Source organism: Tamandua tetradactyla, chromosome 10 (assembly GCF_023851605.1).
Source record: "Tamandua tetradactyla isolate mTamTet1 chromosome 10, mTamTet1.pri, whole genome shotgun sequence".
Taxonomy (NCBI): Eukaryota; Metazoa; Chordata; class Mammalia; order Pilosa; family Myrmecophagidae; genus Tamandua; species Tamandua tetradactyla.
The window spans coordinates 12,002,038-12,023,815 of record NC_135336.1 but is presented as its reverse complement, the minus strand read 5'-3'; the positions used below and the strand labels follow the sequence as shown (position 1 = coordinate 12,023,815).

The following is a 21,778-nucleotide window of genomic DNA, read 5'->3' as shown; positions in this document are numbered from 1 at the left end:
AATATATGTGATGATGAATTCATGGATATACCCAATAAGCCATAGTTTGGCAACATAATGTTTGATGGAAGATACAAAACTAAAAGCTTAAAAACATGAAGGTATTTCTTAGAGAATGTTTCTGCCCATTGATCTAATGGATTGACACCTGTGCTATTTACTGAATTCTTCAAATAATCTATAAGACAAGTCTTCTGTATAAGACAAATTGGCTAGAGAGGATGAGTGATGACAGGCGTTTGGTTTCATTATCGAGAGTGATATGCTTCATTTTTCATCTTTTAGGAAAAAAAGAATCACATTAAAATGGCTTGTTAATTAGGCCAGGTTTTGAAGGGCCCTGAATTATCTTAAGAAAGGTTATATGGTATGTCAGGATTAAAAGCCAATGGCAGGACTTCTACCAGAGCTAAGGTACATATTTTTACTAGCTTTTTATCAAAGAAAAGGGATCATGATGTTGCTCATTTCCACTGTGTTGAGCATCCGCAATGTTTGCTGTCAGCCAATGCATAGAAGGCGATTTTTAGTCTCTAAGACCCAAACCACTGATCAGCTCCATAAATCAGTTAAATTCAGTGGGGAAAACACATCAGTCATTTGGGTTACTTGATTATTTGTTTACGAAATATGCCATCAGACTGAAAGCACTGGACCAAATATATCCTCAAGTATGCAGAATTTTACATTCTTTACAGTTTTATTTTAAAGGAACAGTTGTTTTTAATGTCCAGGATCTTCAATATATATGATGAAATACATTGCTTTTTTCTCCTATGACATTTTAAGAAATTTAGGTTGAAATATAGCGGGATGATCACCCACTCTAATGGTGATCATTTAGTTCAAGAAATGTGTTTTTTTTTAATTTTATTTTCTTAGCTGATTTTCATAGCTCAAAGATGCATTCTGGGCAAAGAAACTGAGACTCAGAGAGAATAAGCTCCATTGCAAACCTAAGGTCACAACGCTATTAGGTTTTAGAATGAGGGCTCACAGTCTAAAGCTACGTCCAGTGAAGTAAGTTCAGTCCTTAACCTAGTCTTGTTTTCTTGCCTTAAAAGTGAAAGAAATAAGGAGAATAACACCTTTCCCTTAAATTCTTTAAAAGATGTTCTTTTAGAGAGTTATATTCAACAACCACAGTTGGCTGCTACTATACAATATACACTGGGTTCAAGAAATAAACATATTTCACGCTCTTAAAGACCTAGGGAGACTGAGTCAAACAAATAAATATGGAAAACTATGTGAAAAGTACTGTGTGTGGGATGCCATGGAATTAGAATGAGGGAACAATTTATTTGCCTAGGTGAATATATTTCACTGTACTATCATTTATGTATCCATTCCTGTAGTGGAGGGTTTAAGAGCCCAGGCCAATAGCATTTTCCTGATCAGAATGGAGAGGGGTAGAATTGACCTTAGTAAATGATAAAAATTGCCAGAAATAAATCTTAATTTCATGAATAAGAAAAAGCAAATGGAGTGTTGTGCACATATTATTATATATATTACAATTACAGATGTAATTGTAAGAGTCTATAGAAGCATAAGGGAAGATAATCTGGTACCAACTTATTTTTTTAGGATAGATTTAAAAAAGAATGGTGTTATTCACGTCCAAAGAGTAGGTTTGCTGTAAACATTTTGAAGTGATCTCTGATATTATGGGAAGTGATATTTTATTTTCAAAAGCACTTGAAATTGAGAGTGCACACCTAAATATCACCATTCTCTATCGGTATTTAACTATAAATTTACCTGGATTTTTAATGGGTCATAAGTGCATTTTCTCATTGCTCAGTCTACAAAATCAATGTAGAACTTCAAAATACTCTTTCATACTTGTTAATCATTGCAAGCAATAAGGATTCTTTCCTTAGAAGTTACTTGGAAAGATATTGAATTCACATGATCCCAAACTGTTTTTTTTTTTTTTTTAAAGGAAAGACAGAGAGAAGGAAGGAAGGATAGAAGGAAGGAAGAAAGGGAAACATTTCCAAACATTTTCTTGCTTTATTGTATTTTTGTTTTTCCGTTTTTGTTACATGGGCTGGGGCCGGGAATCGAACCGAGGTCCTCCGGCATAGCAGGCAAGCACTTTGCCCGCTGAGCCACCGCGGCCCACCCCCAAACTGTTTTTGTTATAAGCTTTTTCACTTTCATTTTCCTACCCTCCCTCTTGCCCCACCTTTCTGTTTTCTTCTCTCCTCTTCTTAACAGCGTCATTTGGTTGTCACATTTCGGCTTTCTGATGTGCTTTGGATTGACTGTTACCTTTTGTCCCTGGAATTATCTGGTGTGGATAATAAACAGGTAGTAAATAAGTTGAATAAGTACATAGCATTTTCACAGAATACTTTTTTCTGGTCCATTACCATTTTATAAGATGTCTAAATTATCAGACTCCCCAAACTCTTCCCTTTCTCATTCCCTCCAACCTGGTCTCTTCTTACACATATCTATACACACATGCAAACACACACATACACACATAGACATACACACATACACAATGCACACACACATACACAGTCACGGTCACATGCATCGTATGCTTTTGTCATCTCAGATTTTCTACCATGTACTTTTCTGGCTTTCCTTTTAGGTACCATATTTGAACTACATTCTGTGTTGATTGTGTGCGATAAAGATTACCTTCAATTTTTCTTATATGCTTAATTATGGAAATATGACCTAAAAAAGCTTTGAATAAGCAAGCTTAAAAGAGAAACCACTGCTCATTCATTTATTTATTCAGAAAATATTGAGTAGCAGCTTCTAAGGCCAGAGGTGGGCAATGGAAATAAAAATGAAAGTGTCCTGTGTCCAGCTTGCTGACAGAATAGTGGGATTCTCAGAAAGATTAACAAATGAAGGCACATTTGCCAGGGACCTTGTCCAGCGTGCTCATCACTATTTCCCTAGCCTAAGCATGAATGTCTGGCACATAATGACTGCTCATGAAATATTTATGGAAAGTACGAATAATTTTTGTTCAAGGAAATTATAGAGGTATTTACAAGGTGATGGATGAGGGTCCTGCTAACTACAGCAACAGAGTCTTACCCCAGAGTTTAGGATAGTACTTGTCATTCATTTCTTTTATTCACTTTCTCCCAAGAGAAAAGTTTTGGCCTTTTTTAAAAATTGAATTGGATTTTGTTTTTTTATTTTGGGAAGTGCGTGGTTTGGGAAATGAACCCGGGTCTCCCAAGTGACAGGTGAGAATTCTACCACTGAACTACCCTTGCACTTCCTCAGGCCCTTTTTATACCCTGAAATAAAGCCATGTCATTAGATATGTAATTTAAATTAAAATGACATTTTGCACATCAAAATGCTTAGCAGGATGCCTGAAGAAAAAGTAAGCATTCAATGAATATAATCTCTTTACTTTTTCCTTTCTCTCTGTACTTTTATTTTCTCCTTTCATCTAATATTAAATCTGAGACAGAATTAGGTTCTATGAGAACTATCTAAACCTTATATGATTTGGGGATACCTCCTTTGAAAAAATGAATATAAAATTGAAAATTAGAAACAAAAGTGAGGATTTATAGTGAGAAAATAAATCACTTTTGTAAATTGTAAAAAGCTGAAGATTAAAATAAAGATAAAATCTAGAAAAATAATAAAGATTTTTAATTGAATGATGGATGCTAGTCTAGAAATCTCTTTTCCATTATTTATTTCTTTATTTATTTTGCATGAGCAGGCTCCAGGAAACAAACCTGGTCTTTTCCATTATTTTTGACTGTTTAATCTTTGAATATCTCTTCACAATGACTTTAAATACATTTTCTATAGAAAAAACAATAATTATTTCTAATAATTTCTAATAATAATAGAAATAATAATTCTATTATTTTTTGGCATAGTCAAATCAAGATTGATCATTCATTTTTTATAATTCATGATAGTTTTGTTTAGCTTCAGAACCCATAGTTGGTAATTGCATGTAAGTGTTTAGGATTGTTATCAAATTTGGACAAGGAAAGGCTCTTTTGAGATGTACCCTGAGTTTGCTACACTGAAGATAAATAGTAGAATATTTATTATAGATGATTATAGATAAAGGTAAGTCATTTGACTCTTTGGGGGATTTTAGGAGGCAGGTGAGGAATCTTCCAAAGAGATAGTTTTTAATTTGTACCACTAAAAAATCCATTTTCAATGATTGCTTTTTTTTAATGGACTTGTTCAGTTTCCCAAAGCATACCACCTAAAATCCATTATGGTGGAAATCCATTAATTGTTCATATACAACTCATATAAACTTTTATAGCAAATTTTTTTGTCTCTCCCCCCAGCTTAGCAGTTTTCTCATACTCTTCACATAGGAAAGGTTTTTTTAGTTGCTTTTTTTTTTCCTTCTGTTTCAGCTAAATGAAGTGATATTCTCAGCATTTGTCCTGGGAAATCTTTACTTTAGAAAGATAGTAGGCATGATTTTGAATTTCATTACTCCTTCTCACAGGACTTGTCATCAAACTTGATATTTAGCCAGTAGCTGCTCTTATTTGCAATGTGTAAGCAAAGCATCTTACTTATTAGTTTGCACCATATATATTAATTCTGCATTCATTAGCAATATGCATCAGTTAAGATTAGGTTTGGCTGTGTGTTGCACAAACTGAAACAGCAAGGACTCATTCTCTCACGTAAAAGCCAGAGGTGGGTAATTGAATGCTGGACAGGTGCCACTATTTCATAAAGTCCTCAGCGTCCCACCTTCCAGCTCTCCTTAGTTCCATCCCCGTGGGAGTAGCCCTTGTTTCATGATCTGATTGATCAGTCAACATCCTCTATCCAAACAGCAATAAGCAAAGACTTGGGAAGTGGTGAAAAGGGTACCTGTAAGCTTTCTTTAGGGAAGGACCCTTTCACCTTCTAAAGATGCTTCAGCCTATGCCCATTGGCCAGAACTTAGTCCATTTAGTACTAACTGTAGATTATATAGGGAAATGCAACTAAATAGTCTATTCAGGATAAGACAGGAACAGATCTTAGGGGAAATCAAACTTATGAGAAAAGAAGGAAGAAATATAATATTTTGGACAGATAACCACAAAGAGAGCCAGGAAACTTTTTTTTAGATGCTGTTATACCTGGGTTACTTCTCTGAACTTATTTGCTTTTCCAGCAATCAGGATAATCATTCTGTCTTCACTTCTTCAAAGTGTTGTGATTATGAGATCAAATACAAGGATGAATTTCTAGCACTTTGAAAAATAAAGTATTTGTAAAGTATTAAGCCAGCTGCAATATATAGATTCAGTAAATATTACCTAGGCAACATGCCAGTTTTTGCCTCAGTCTAGCTAACCTAGTTTGATAAAGAGAAGAATCAGACATTAATGAAAAATAACTGTATGTGTTTGTTCGTTGTTTATAATGGAATAACTCCTATAGAAAGAGACCACATCTTTGTTTACAGAACTTACAAAAACATGAAATGCACTTAATTCTTTTTTCGATTCTATGCTGTAAGGAATATTATACCTGTGTTACAGGTGAGAAAACTATGGTAGAGGGGCTGAACAAATGACCCAGAGCCATGCAGCTTAGGCTGTAAGCACATTTATCAGATGTTACTGTAATTCACATTGTGGCTTGAATCTTTATGGATCCTTCTTTTTGCCCATTGGGTAAAGTATAGTTCTCTAAAATCAAGTAGTGACAGATTCTCAGTTATGTATCCCCGTCTTAATGACACAGTGCTATTTACATTTCTTCCCAGTAGGAATCAAATCCTCCAATGTACAAGTCCTTCTTGTACACACACATTACCCTACAGAACTACCTCACATCCTACCCCACAGAAATGTCCTTCTATTCCTGGCTTACTCACCTTCTGCATATTCTTTAAATGCCAACTCACATCCCACCTTCTGTGTGGGGCATTTCCTGAATACTTCAGGACACACAGCTCTCCCATTTTCCTGAACTTCTGTAGCGTAAAGAATATATACATATATACATATATATGTGTATATATATGTATGTATATATATGTGTGTGCATATATATAGAAAGAGAGAGGGTGAGAGAGAATGCATATATTACATCTAATTATAGAAGTAAATTATACACTGGTTCAGAATATTCCATATGTCTTAGCTTTTTCTCCCTAACTTGACTTTAAGGTCTTGTACTTCTTACATTATTTCAATAGCACGAGGATAATGCTGAGAACATAGGAAAAACTAAAACTAGTTCAGACTGAAATACAGCCAGCAATTCTTAAGTATCTAGTAAGATCCAGTCTGACTTTTTATGACACATGAGAAAGTGCCTTAAAGAGGCAAAGAGATTGGTCCCATGTCAATAGTTACACTGAACATTTAAATGAATGCCAAATGCTGATGACTTTGTTTTCATTAATTAATTGTGTGTGTGTCTGTTAGTTTAGCTTACTATTCCAGATTGAGAACACCCCAGATAAAAAGACTTTCCTTGTTAATAATGACCCTTGAGCTAATTTAAATATATTTTATATTCAAAACTGAATAGATGACCAGAACTGACAAGAATTTTATAAGCAGAGATGAACCTCTAATTAAATCAGGATGTTAAAGTGAACCACAGTGATAGTCTCTGATACTTGCAGTCATGAGATATTTAATTCATATCCATGTTTCCATCTACAGAGCCTAACTATACAGTTGTTTTCCTCTCATATGTAATGTAAAATTTTCAGGTAGGAGCAAAGTTTTATGACTATGCTCATTTTTAAATCCCAGTAGTAACTGAGTATTAGTATTAGTGTCAGGGATAAATAATTCAGAGATATCCATTGTAAGAATAAAAACAGAAGATTATTTTTGTTATCTTTTTTTCCTGGTGCATCAATTCCTTCTTCAAATAGAAATCTTGACTGCAGAATATTTCAGTGATGAGTAACCCAAATATGTAAAGACTACAAGCTTATCCCCATTTCATCTTAGGATGTTGAATTAAATTTAATACCCGTTATATCTTAAGCTATCTATCAACCCTCTGTCCATCTGTTTATCTATCTATATTTGCATCTGAACAATTGAAATGCCATGAGAAAAGTTACCCTGCCATGATATTGCTAACAGCGAGTTAGTCATTTTTGCATTATCTTCTGTGTTTAACGCAATGTTTGGGACCGCAGAGAAAAGACAAGAAAACCACATGCACATTTTCTACAGATAATAATTTTTTGTTCAGCTTGTTTGCTTGTCTGAAAAAATAATTTTCTGTTACACTCTTGGAATATGGGTTCATTTTACGGAGTAGGACCTAAGATTCTCAGATCCGGTGGGACCCTTGGAGGCCGTCCCATCGAACCCCTTTATTACAAATGATAGAACAGGACTCGAGAATTTATTTAACTCACTTGAAGTCACATAGGTAATCAATGATGGTATAGAGCCAAGAAGCCAGCTCTCATTATTAGGACATCTCCCCACTCTTTATTTCTACCAATTTCAATTCCTAGGTTGTAATTCTCAAAAGACTCATCTCACAAAGCAAGATGATTTATTCAAAGGGTTGCTGATCTTTTTTTGCTCTGTCTTCTTTTTGCCCCTCTAGCCCTCTTCAACCTAATTCCCGTGGGTCTGCGCGTGGTGGCCATCCAAGGAGTGAAGGCCGGCCTCTATGTGGCCATGAATGGTGAAGGCTATCTCTACAGCTCAGTGAGTACCTCCTAATGTGTGCTGTGTGTGCGCCTCTGTAAACCGGCATTGACACCTAATGACTAACCTTTACTGAAGGGAAGAAAATTAGAACTTGACATGATAAAACTTTCTCTAAGGTACCCTTCTCTCAAGTGTGGGTACCTGTGTAAACTGGCATTGAGAGGTAATGATTAACCTTTACTGAAGGGCAGAAAATTAGAATGTGACATGGTAAAACTTTCTCTTAGGTGCCCCCCTCCCCGTTTGACAGGATTATTATAGGGTCTTATAATTTGGGTGCTAAAGATCATGCCCCGTTGGATGAGAAAGAGCCTGTTTCTCACTGAGTGGTATAAATTATCTTCATCTGCCATCTGCTTCTAGAAGTTAATCTATCTTTTGAATTTTAGCTTTCTGTTTAATTTCAAGGAGTGACACATTCTCCCTTTCTCCCTTTACCTCTCTCAAGTACAGAGAATGATTTGAGAAGGGAAATTCCTCAACTTCTCTGGGACTTTTTCTATTGCATTGTGGAGGAAACTTTCAGAATAGATTTTGTTTTGGTTGCATTTATTAAACCTGTGTAGTAATTAATATATCAGATTCTCAGGGTAACTGGACACTTCAAAGACAATGTGAATTTGTGGAATGAGTTCTGGGTTAGGGGCTGGGATATTGGGTTTTATTTGCATTTCACTTACTTTCTAGATATCCCTTTGTGCAAATCACCTCCCTTCTTTGACTTAATTTCTGGACCTTTTAAATGAGGGTGTTGGAGTCTTTGTTGTTTAATGTCTTGTTCAGATCGAAAACTGATAAAATTAAGTTGCATCACAAGCTACATTATCAACATTGACATATTCTAAAGAAGTTAATGATATTCTGATGCTGTCTCACTCTCCAGATGATAATTTGAGCTTCCAAAAAAAGAATGTGGCTGTGCCCATGTTGTGTGTGTTTGTGTACCATGTCTGCTCTCTCTCATGAGGAAGTTGTTTATTTGTAGTTCAGGAAAAAAAAAATTCCTTTAAAATCCTGATGACAGATTTCCACTCTTAATTTGTATGACATTGATAAATAAAATGAGATTATTTAATAATCTCAGGTATGGCTACTGAATTCTTAATTATTGAATATTTTTTTACTAGACCTTTTCAATGTTCACTTAAATGAATATCTGGTTCATTATACTAGTTTATCGGTAATACGTCTGCCATTCATATAATCATGATTCTTAAAAGTTACTGTTTTACTCCTGAACATACTCAGATCTGAATATACATTTATGTAGTATATGTGAACCTACACATTTTCAACAGTTTCCTATCAAAATAGTACTTAAAGATAAATACACTCTGCTCAAAACAGTAGGTGTTCATGTTCAGTGTGTCTTAGTTTGAACAGTTCTTAATGTCCAGTTATTAGGGTGAGTTCATTTTTTTTAATGTAAAATTTAACATGAGACAAAGAAAGGTAACAGGCTGTTTTGAATAATTCCAATTAAACTTTAAAGTAAAAAATCTTGAATGCAATAAAAACTAAAACATGGAGATGATTTAAGGATTTAATCTGTTGTCGAGTAAGAAGCTAAAGGTAGACTATGTTACATATGTGATGTTTAAAATTTCAGAATTCAGATTGTAATTCTAAATAAGCTGTAGAGCTCAGATTGCTGAACTAGAGTTGATATCCAAAGGTCCAGGAAGAAGAAAAATGTAGAAAGTTTGACAACAATGTTGGAGGTAGGGGACAGTGGAGTAGGAAGGAGCCTGTGCATGGGGGTGGTGAGGTAGGGTGGGGGAAGGTGCCACTACTTTGGAGGCAATCCCAAAATGTCAGATTGAGGAGCCTGGATGTTCAGCATGAGATAACTGAACTTCATCATCTACAGTGTTTTTGGAGATGCATTCTTTCTCTCCTTCTTGCTCAGACTTGGGGTTAAGACACAGGGGACTTATGGCCAAAGGGAGAAGTTTAAGAAATCTTTGACTAGAGAATTTTGCTAAAGGAACTGACACCTTTGTTAAGCCAATAACACCTGTTGATTTATCTGTTTTGTGGACCTGGACTGGCAGTTCTCCTTTTCACTTAAATCAAACTTGCCTGGTGCCAAGAATTGTAATGCTTTTTCCTATTCACGGTACCGTGAACATTGTTCCTTTAACTATCAGCGTAGCATCACTGACAGAGAGTGTCGAGTTCCTTACTTTGAAGATGACCCTCTTTCCGGATAGAACTAATAAGAGTAAACGCTGGTTCTTAATTTTAAACAAGGAACTTGGGCCTAGAGATGTAGTTGAAGGTCCAAAGGGACCAATCCTGGGGGTAGGCAGAACTAAAAGAGAATTTGGAATGAAGGCATCCTCCCACTTTGTCCTGCTGCTTGTCAAGGGTATGTCTTGGCAGGAGTGCACTATCACAGCCAGGGGCATTGTGTGAGGTAAAAACAGGCTGTTAGCACTGCGTTTCCTGAGGTGTTTCCGGAATCCATCAAGGCTTGAAGTCATTTGAAAAGCAACTTATTTCACGTGAAACAATGCAGTTGAGCGTCACCAAAGAGGGCCAGAATTGAGGGCAAAGTGGGGACTGGCTGGACCACTGAGGCAGACTGGAGGTTCTAAAGAACTTAACACAGACACCAGGCATGGCTCACAAATGGCAGCATTTATCTAGTGTCATGTACCTGGTTTCAATTCATATTTAAGGAAGGAATTAATTTCCCTTCTTACATCTGATTCTCCTTCCCTTAACCAGAGACAGGTAAAGGCAGACAGAATGATTCCTTAAATGTAGCATAGAGCTAGAATTTTAAGGTCCATTCTGAAAATTTGTATTTTAATGGGTGAGTTTGTGCCAAATGTATGTAATAAGATTATTGATGGACCTGGATTTATTTTTTTAGCGTAATAGTTTGTATTTAGTTATTTTTAACATTTCTGCTTCTCATTTTTGCTTCATTTTATTTCTGTGGCACTATTTTTTTTTCTTCTGCTAGTTTGTAAACTTAGGTTAAATTAGTATACTTTCTGGCCACACTACTGCCCTTCTTGCCTATTTGATTTGTTGCACCTAAAAGAAAATCATACACATAATTTAGTCATTAGTTTACAGCTAGTAATTAAATTTGCCAATGGTTAAATAACTTCTATGGTTGTAAATTTTCATAATTTTTGTATGTCAAATTTAGTGCCTCTGAGTTTATTTTTCTTCCAAACTGCATCTTTTAATTTTCTTTTCTTTCTTTTTTTTTCATAAGCGTCTGTGGATAGTGAATTTGCTTAGTCTTGGAATCCATGAAAATGCCTTCCTTTCACTTTTCCTGAATTACAGTTCAGAGAATTATAAAATTCTGAGCTGACCAATATTTCCCCTAGCCCTTGATAATATTTCATTGCTTTCTGCCATCTTTAGTTTATAGGCAGTCTTCTCTATAGAAATTTTTAGGATCTTTTTTTCTTTATTCTACATGTTTTGCAGCTTCAGTATAATGTCTGGGTGTGAAATTAAACTAATTCATCTTGCTAGGAATTTGGAATGCACTTTTGACCCAAAGAATCATAGTTCTTAAATTCTAGAAATTTTAACTCTTTTATTTCTCTATTATGCTTTCCAGTCCCTTGTGCTGAAAATACTATAGGACTTACGTTAGAAACTTTCAAATTCATCTAGCCTAGAATTTATGCCATCTATTTTGTTTTATTTCAGTCACTGTTTTTCATTTTTGAACTGTCTAATGGTTTCTTTTTACTGTTTGCCAAGTTTTGATTAATTTCTTTCTGATTTCACTACCTGGCTCTTTTTCTCCTTTTGAAAAAAAGTCATTCATTCATTTATCTCTCTGAGCATTCTTCACATATGTTGCCAGACTGTTTCCATAGAGTTAACTTCTTTTGTAATGAATTCATGTTTCAATTGTTGGCTTTGTTAGCTGTCGTTTTTAGAATTGGAGTTCTTTATGTGTTTGCAATTTGGCCAACAGGTGCATTTCTCACTCTCTCCCCGATCCCCACCTGAGGTCTACCCTCCCCTTTCTAGCTTTTTTTTTGGTTGCTACTAGCCAGCCTCCAGTAACCCCAGCTTAGAAGAAGATGTTAAGGATTATTTCAAGGCTCCTAGCCTAAGGTAACATACCTTCATCTTGCTTAAAGTTAGCAGCAGCATTTCTCATTTCAACCATTTTACAATTAGAGCAGGAAAACCCTGCCCCAGCCCCTGGTATAGGCGTGTAGCTTGACTCTGATCCCTTATCATGTATGGACTACTTCTGTCCACCTACACCGGACTGAAGTAGAGCTCTTGGTCACAGTCCCTCCTTCAGCACCTGAAGGTCTGCAGGACTGCAGCTGCAGGCTGCTCAGTGCTTTGGGTTTCCGTTCCATGAAGATGCTCAGCTTGTTTTGATCCTGACTATGTCGTTTAGGTTGATATTTTTTTATTTTATTCATCATAGCTATCTGTTTGTTGCAGAGTGGAGCATTGCAGTCTGAGCATGGCACTTAAAAGGAATCCCACTGTGCCTTTTTTGAAAGGAAGTCCAAAATAATTTTTAATGCTATTAAATAATACATTTTTGAAGTAGAGTAAATTAAAGTTCTAGAAGTTATTACTTTCCAAAACAAAACAAGCTTGTGGGTGTTATAAACTTCTGTTCCTGAAACACCTTCTCAGTAGGAAGAAGGAAATACTGCTGTGGTGTCACAATCTGTTGAGATAGAATTTCCTACATGTTTTACCTTATAAAGACAGTACCTTTAATTTTTTTTAACTTATTATTTAACCAGCTCAAACTGACTTGGAATTTAGTGTCCTTTCATGTTTCATTCCTTTTCAGTTTTATGAGATTTGGAAGAGCTTGTAAAACTCTCTAAACTTTTCTCAAATTATGACAATGTTTAAAGGCCGTTAGAGATGTTTTTTTATTGAGAAGGGCCCTGTCTTTTCATCGTATACAGAGAGGGGAAAAGCTAAACAAATCTCTTTCCACTCTGTATAAATTTACTCATATTGGTTTCTTCTTAGATTTAAATAGTTTGAACTGAACCTTTATATGTAAAACAATCACAGATATGCCTCTTTTGGTGTAAAATTCTAACCATGATTAGAAAATTAGTGGTACCACGTTTCAGATAATTATTGTATAGACTGATGTGTGTAATAAAATCTGAGAGGATAAACTACTATGGCAATAGTGACATTGCTGATGCTGTAACATTTGTCTTTCTCTCTCTTTTCTTCCTATGTAATTTTTATCCTTTCTTGTAGCTCAGCTCAAATGTTAACTGATAATTCACCTCTCTTCTTCACCAACAATCAGTGAGAATTGTGTGCTGCTTCTTTAATATCAGAACACTGGTTTATATTTTGGTGGTAGGGAGCAATTATATGATATTCATTTTTACCACATGAACCCCTTTTTCTCTCCCCCACCTTCACCCCCTCTTGACCACATCATTAGCTGATTCTCTGGTACTGGAAAATTCTTAAATAAAGACTTGAATTTTAAAGAATTACCTACTCCAAATTCTGTAGAACATGTAGATGATTAACTGATTCTGCTAGTCAAAGCTTTATTGGTGGTCTAATAAGCCACTACACAAATGCTGCTCTGTTCTCAAAGTCAGTTTCAGTAAAACCCTAAAATTCATTTAATATATATTATTCAAAATCTGCCACATGCCAGGCACTGTGCTGTACACTGAACATAAAAAGATGGGTAAAACAGGCATCCTTATCTTCCTAGAAATTCACCTTATCATAATTGTTTCTGTAATTTCATTACAGAAATGGCATATTCTTTTAAAAAACTCGTCTGCCTCTGCTTCTGTTCTCTCTTATCCCCTTTCTACCTACCATCCCTTTTTTTTTTTTTCACTTTGTCTTGGAAGAAGGAAATGATACCAGAAAAAAAAAAAAAAAAGATATGAGTAACATCTGACCTTCATTTGAGAAGTAAAACATAATTCAATGGTTTAGAAAACTTGGGAGTCTTGATATTTGAATTTGAGAAAGAAAGATGGAATTTAAAAGAATGCAACTTGAATAATTTGAAACATTATTGTCCAGCACTTGTAACTAGGCTAAAAACTACTGGATAAAATGGATATTGACAAGTTTTTAAATGAATAGTTTGATAGACAGTACACCTCACTGGTACATAATTAAAATGTTTTCAAAAAGTTTCTTTTCTGACTAAAACCATTGTTTATTTAGCCAATTATAGGTTATGCCAAATCAGTGAGAAGTAACTCCTACAGGTCCATCTATGCTTGTCATGGTCTTATTATGGGTTGTCATGACAACGGAAGCTACGACAGTGAGAGTTAGAGCAGTTATATGTGTGATCACCTGGTAGGAATAATATTAGTTTAGTTTTTGTTGTTTCTAAAGAGTTTTTAGATTTGTATGTAATTTTCAAAGCAACTCTGTGCAGAAGGACAGTAACAAACTCCTGAATACTGAAAAGCTGAGGCTTAGTGACATTTGTTGACTTAAATAAACCCACACAGGAGAGTAACAGGACCAAAACTAAATCCAGGTCTGAGCTTTGAAAACCATGAGCTTTTCATAACCCTGCACTTCTCTTGGCTTTATTTCTAATAAAACCTTTCCCTGTATTTCTCATTGCCTCCCTGCCCCCGCCCAAACTTTCCTATGAACTGTTTCATCTGAGTCTTAAAATATCTCCCATATTATTGTTTCCAAGTGACAGAAGTTGCACCTGGACATAGAGAAGTTAAGTGACTAAGATGAAGTCACTCAGAACAGGTGGGATCAGTTAAAGAAAAGGAACATTCAATCTTTTCTTGAATCAACGTGTTTCTCCTATTTGTTTTGCATTTAAGGATGTGTCGCTCTATATTGCTATCCATGTAATCGTCAAAAACACGAGTCTTGAAAACCAGGGCAGCCTATCCCCTTGCTTATGATGGCTTTATTTAAAGATAGTGACAAGATTAAGGGAGAGACTAGTTGATTGGTTTATATCCTTTTGCACAATTTAGGTTTCCATACCTAAATCTGATGCTTCAGTCAGAGAAGACAATGTTAGGTTTCTGAGAAGATACTCATTTTATATTTAAAAACTGACTCAAGAGTTATTTAGAAATGTGGATGGGGTCATTGAGGAAGAAGAAAAGAGAATGCCACTATTGAGAGCTATAAGGAGAGCATCAATTTATGGCCACCAGAAGGGCAATAGAAATACTTTAACTTTTTATTTTGCTCCTCTAATTTCTTTTATTTCCCCACAGTCAAGGATATCCAAATCATCCCATCATTCAAGTCCTGATACAAATTTTCCTGATTTCTGTCCCTAAAATAACTTCTATATTTTGTACTTTGGTAAGACATTTACCTGTAAATCTCCTTTTTTCCCCCTTTTGTTAGAATTATTTGCTTCCATGCTCTATCTTTCCTACCAGATACAAGCTCCCTGGATTTAGGGATCACATCTTGTAGAGAGTCACACCTCCCACAGCACTGAAGACTACAAATCCCATGTAAAGGCATTTATGAAGATCTTGTTATTTCCACTGATGAATGCATCTCCTGAAGTTTAATTCTGGTGATAATTCATTGGCCATCTGGTCTTTACTCTATGGTCTTTTGTAATAATTTTCCTAATTTTGACTTTCTATGTATTTTCTAGTTCATTTAGCTAGGCTAATGAATAAGCTATGACTGCCCTTTGGTGTCGAAGCTAAAACATTTCAAGTCTGCTAGAGGAATCTTACGGCTCAAGCTTGCATTGTAGTTTTATAAGTTAATATTGCCATGCTTTCCTTTCTATAGTAAATACTGCTTATGAAAGAGTGCAGGGGCAAAAATTGGCCACTTCTTCCCTGGGAATCCCCCATTTCCCTGGTCATTGCAGTTCATTCTTGAATGAAAGACCTATCTTTCTCCGTGATAACAAATGGCAAACGTTTTCCTTTTTTCTCTTTCTTCCTTTCTCCCTTCCTTCCTTCCTTTGTTTCTTCCTTCCTTTCCTCCTTTCCTTTGTTCCTTTCTTTTTCCTTCCTTCCTTTCTTTTTCTCTTTCTTTTTCTTTCTTTCTGTCTCTCTTTCTCATCTCTCTGTCTCTCTCTCTTCCCCCATCCCCCTTCCATTTATAATAGATGTACAAAGCAGTTACTCATTCAGTAATTACAGTTTCTCATCAACTTTCTTCTTTATGGAATGTTCTGCAATGTGAGTCCTATTCAGAACTGTTTCTTGGGACAAGAACTGATCTCCCTGAAAAGCCCCTAATATTGAGGGAAAGAGAGAGAGAGAAGGACATAAGTAGAGAAAAAACCTTAGCCATTTATATCAAGTGAATTGTAGAGTTTTGAAGTTAATGACACCAGAGTAGAGACAAGTGAAAGCCTAGGTCACAGACGATTCTTCAGAAATTAGATTTAAATTTTTATTTAGCCTATTTACATTTTTTCTTCTTCATGTATGTGATTTCCTTGAATTTTATAGTATTTCTCTTTGATCTTTTGGTAATTTTTGACCTTAGTGTCAAGAAAGCATTTATTTATTTTGTCTATTTCTTTTATTCTCCCCTTATTATAATAACTTATTGGAGTATTTGTTTCTACTTAAAAAAAAAGAAAAAGAAGGACTCCTGCCAGCCCAGGGATCTGGCAGTTGTTGCAAATGTGTGGCATGGACTTTTTTGTTGGGTTTAGGTTATCTTTCTTTAGAGAGGATCAACAGGTTGCTAGTGACACTTTTAGTAGGAACTGAATAATGGTAAGCATCCATTTTTACCTTATGTTTTCAATAGTAAATGGTATTGGTTTTATCCCAAGATTTTATAACTTCTGGAAAATATTAATACTTTAGCTCCAGGGATAGCCTTAACTGTGAAGATAAGCATTTGTGATTCTAATAACATTTTCCATTGGAAAATAAAAAGAGAATAAACAGGATAAAGCTTCCAAGAGTAGCATTAGTGAGGACCTTTGATAAAATCATTTTTAGTGTGATGCCAATTTTTATGTTGTTCCTGCCCATCTTGCCATTAGGCATATTAGGCTAACATGTAGTCATCTTTTTAAAATGTCTGGACTGTGTTCTTTTAGTCATTCGTGAATCAGCAGTATTAAGTATTATTTAAGAATATGCACATTGGGGATAAAATTGAATTTGAATCCTAACTCTGTAACATATTTCATTTGTTATTTAGGAAATTATTAGAAAAATTTATTCATCTTCTAGTCTTAGTTTCCTTATATGTGAAATGGGGATGATAATAATAATGCCTGTTTAATAGGATATGGTAAGGATTAAATGAAATGATGTGTGTCAAGCACTAGTACAATGTCTCATATATAGCCAGTACTCAATGTTAGACATAAGCGGTGGTAGTAGTAGAAGTTGTAATGGCAATAGTAGTTGCTTTAGTTTCCTTGGCTACTGAAATAATACCATGAAGTGGGAATTTAATCATTCATGGTTTTGAGGTTAAGAAAAAGTCCAAATCAAGGCGTCATCAAGGCAATGCTTTCTCCCCAAAGACTGTGGCATTCTGGGGCTGACTAGTGGTGATCCTTGGTCCTTGACTTCTCTGTCAACTGGTAATGCAACATGGTGGCCTCTCCTAGTCTCACTCCTTTCTTCCAAATTCCATTGATGTTCAGCCTCTGGCTGCTCCTTCTGTGGCTATCTGAGCTTATCTGAATTTCATTTTGCATGTAAAGGACTCCAGTAATAGGATAAAGATTCACCCTGATAGGTCTGGGCCACACATTAAGTGAAGTAACCTCATCAATAAGGCCTGCTTACCATGGACTCACACTCAAGGAATGGATTAAGTTTAAGAACATGTTTTTCTCGGGTACATACAGCTCCAAAACACCAGACTCCACCCTCTGATTCCCATAAAACATGTTCTTTTTATATGCAAGATAAATTCATTCCATCACAACATTCCAAAAGCCTTAAATAATTTCATTAAAAATGTGAAATGCAAAGTTTCATCAAAATGAGTTAAGGGTGTGGTCTGTCCTGGGCCACTATTCCCATATCTGTGGCCCTGTGAAACCTAGAGAACAAGTTATCTGCTTCCAAAATACAAGGAAGGGATAGGCATAGGATAAAATTTCCCATTCCAATAAGGGTGCATTGGAAGGAAAACAGGTGTTATAGTTCCCAAACAATTCCAAAACCCTGTAGGGCAAATACCATTAAATTTTAAGGTCTGAGAGTCATTAATGGATCAATTTTTTTTTGTACTCCAGGATTACCTTTCAAGCACTTTCCCAGTGGTTATGTTCTCCCCTAGTATCGGATAAAGGCCCTACCCTCTCTGAGTGTCAGGATGGTGGCCAGGCTCTCTGCAAATCCCAGGACATAGGCCCTGTCCTCTCCAAACATTGGAGTGGTGGCTAGGCATTCTGAATGCTGGAACATATATCCCACCATTTCCAAACACTACTTTGACAACACTCTCCCTGAACAATGGGGTGGAAGGCTCATCTCCTTCTAGCATTGGGACCAATGACCTGCCCCATCAAAGTACAGGGGTGGAACTGCCCTCTCCATACATATGGGTGGCCCTGCTCTCTTGGCCTGAGGAGATCTCTTTGGACCAGACTGCATCTTCCATGGTTATGCCTTTGAAGTCATCCTTCCTTCAAGTTTGTCCTTTCTCTGTCCCCTTCAGTCCTGGCTGGCAATGATTCCACTCATACAAATCTTACAAAATAACTTGTTGGCATTGCATGTAATTCACATGGGTCCAAACCATCAGACAAAAGCACTTCCCAAAGATCCTTCCTGCATAACTTCATTTCCATCTTTTACTTCCACTGAAATGACTGACTGAATCCATATTCAGTTAAACCTTCACATGGAGTCCTATTCTCTGGATATTTGCTTTCTTGAATCTCAGGAAGGCTTCTGATAGAGCTGCTTCTGGCCCTGGTCTCAGAGCACACAATCTGGAGAGACTCAGAATTGTCTAAACTATCAATTTCTGGGTCTTTGTACCCAGGATTTCATTTCTCAGCTTATTCCTTTCCTCTCTCATTTCACTAGAAACTGCAAAAAAAAAAAAAAAAAAAACCAAGGCTGCACTTTCCACGTTTAGCTTGGAAGTCTCCTCAACCAAATATCCATATTGATTGCTTTCAAGTTCTGCCTTCCATCCAACATCACACGTCAATTTTGCCAAGTTCTCTGCCACTTTAAAACAAAGATCATCTTTCCACCAGTTTCCAATAAAACATTCCTCATTTCCTTCCAAGGCCTCATCAGAAGTACCTTTAGCATCCGTATTTCTATCAGCAGTCTCTCCAAAGCCATCTAGGCTTTTCTATCAAGTACCTTGCAGTTCTTCCAGCTCCCCTCATTACCCAATTCCAAAACCATTTCCATATTTTCTTGGTATTCGCAATAGCTGCACACCAAGCTCCAGTTATTTATTTATTTATTTTTGGTTTCCTTGGCTGATGAAGAAAATACCATGCAACAGATTGGCTTAAATAATGGAAATTTAATGGCTCACAATTTTAAGGTTAGGAGAAAGCCCAGTTTAAGGCATCATCAAGGCAATGCTTTCTTCCCCAAAACTATAGTGTTTTTGGACTGACTGATGGTGATCTTTAGTTCTGGGCTCCTTTGTCACATAACAATGCTTGTGGCAGCTTTTCCTGGCTTTTCCCTTCTCTTCCAGATTCCACTGATGTTCTGATTTTGGCCGTTGCCTCTGTAGCTTTCTCTACTTGTCTGAATTTCATTCTGCTTATAAAGGACTCTAGTAGTTGGATTAAGATCCATCCTTATTGATATTGATATGGACCACACCTTAACTGAAGTAACCTCATTAAAAGGTCCTATTTACAATGGGTTCACACTGACAAGAATGCATTAAGTTTGGGAGCATGTTTTTCTGGGGATACATAAGTTCCCAACCAGCAAAGTAGTAGTGGTAGTCATTGTAGCAGTGGGTATATTAAAGAAGATGCTCAGTGTGTATCCAGTTAATTTCTTGCCATCAATCCATGAGGTTCATGTAGGTTTAATCTACCTTTAAGTTTTAATGTTGGTTCTTGGTTCACTTAATCCAATTTGTATCCCACTCTGGCTACCCGGATTGTTTGCACAGTCATTATCCCCTAATTATGGCCCATTAGTTTCAGGACCAAGACTTGACTTGATCTGTTGAAGGTTGTTGTTCTGTTTTTTCAAACTGGAGTTGGAGTTGAGAGGATAAAAGGACTACAACCATCTGAAAACCACAAGGGGATCTCTTGTCTGAGAATTAAGCCAACATTCGGAAGACAGGAGGTCTAGGTCAAATGATGAAGAAAATAGGTCTTGTTCAAGTCCTTTTATGCAACAAGTCATGCCTGAAGTTTGCCCTACCTCTGAATTTTTCAGTTACATGGACAATAATTGCCCTTCTTGATAAAACCAGTTTAGGCTGATTTTTTTTTAAACTGATACATTGATAAAGAGATGAACCAATTTTTGGAATAGTAGACTCTCAAGAACTAAGACTTCATTAATTTCATGTTCTCATATTGCTCCTGCTGGAGTATTACCCCATGGTCTGCTTCTGATCACCTTGGTTTGGCTTCCTGGTCCAGTCTGATTTTTAAAAGAGATTCTCACAGTCATTAGACTGTTCTGCCTTCCTTTGCCTTCCCCCTCCCAAACCATTCTAAGATTTAGTAATTTTCATATATGAATGTTTCTTGAGTGTGTGAAAAGAAATCCACCAAAATATGTTGATCCATCTTTCCTTTTTAAAAATATTCTCCCAGCATCAGTCAGTGTTTCAACTTTTGGAGACCTTCCTTTTTTGGAAAGATCTCCTTTTATGTTTCACTTCAGGTAAACATATTACATAAAATAAATCTATGGATCATGACTTTCATAGAATTTAGGGAAGGACAAGGAGAAGGGAAACATGAGTGTTAAGTGCAAAGGGAAAATCAATGTGTTTTCAATTGAGATTTGATTGAATAGAGAAATGGTGATACAGAAAAATAGAAGCTGGTTGTTCTTGTGGCCAAGTCTGGAGACGAATTGGGTCTTTGAACAGACAACACAGGATAAAAGAACATGAAAAACCTGTGATGGGGCCAAATCAGAAATGTTGGTAGACAGGGACAGGTAACAGAGTGCAGACTTTTCAAGCTGGCAAAGTGCTGCATCCATGGAATATCTAAAGGTTTTTTTCTGCAAAAGAAAAATATACAATCTAGGAGCTAAGTTGGAGAAATGGATTAGATATATAGAAATGTAAGTGGCAGATATCTTATAGTCCGCTCCAACTGGAATGGATGAACTTCATTCCGGGACCACTGAAAATGTCTCCTATAGGGTGACTGCATGTCTTGGTTTGCCTGGAATGGCTGCTGTTTATGCCAGTGTCTTTGTGCAATTATTGATCATGCCCTCTTCACCATTAAAAGAATCCTAAATTAGGATTTGGGCAATAACTATGCAGTCACCTTACACATGCTCCTTCGTATACTCCATGGGTAATTGAGGTGTTAGTATATGTACAACATCTCACTGTCTAATTTGAAAGACCCCCCTCTTCTGATTTTAGACATTTAAGATAAATTCTTGGAGGTGGGCTGGGAAAAAAAAGATAAACTCTTAATGACAATTTCCTTAAGTTTACTTTCCTTATATCAGCTAAGAGTTGAATTTTTTTTTAAACTTTATCTCGATGAATATTGATTTTTGAGGCCATTAAACTTTTAGACACCAAACAGAAAATAAGCTAGTAAAGGAGAGAATAAAGCTCAGTTACTTAAAACATATGCTCTTATAAATTATAGGACCATGCATTTCAATATCTTTATGGGCAAGATACCAATGAGTCAAGTAGTTCAGTAATCTTGAGGAGGGCATCCGTTACCCAAATAATAAAAATCATTTTTAAGTGTATTGAGCAAAGAAAACATTGCATAGTAGATTTTGTCCCAGAGACCACCAGTTAATACCTGGACTTAAAATTTTAATTTTTTTTTATATTTATTAAAAAAAATTAACTAACACAACATTTAGAAATCATTCCATTCTATATATGCAATCAGTGATTCTTAATATCATCACATAGATGTATGATCATCATTTCTTAGTACATTTTCATCGATTTAGAAAAAAAATAGCAAG

The 21,778-nt window shown here is 36.0% G+C and overlaps 1 protein-coding gene across 7 annotated transcripts in view; it reads left to right on the top strand.

Moving 5' to 3' along the window:
• Positions 1–21,778, top strand: part of FGF12 (fibroblast growth factor 12) — a 621,973-nt gene that overhangs the window by 417,887 nt on the left and 182,308 nt on the right. For all 7 annotated transcript variants that reach the window (XM_077117887.1, XM_077117886.1, XM_077117888.1 and 4 more), the window contains one exon: positions 7,570–7,673. In XM_077117887.1, coding sequence (XP_076974002.1) covers positions 7,570–7,673 — 104 coding nt within the window. The remainder of the gene's footprint in view (positions 1–7,569; positions 7,674–21,778) is intronic.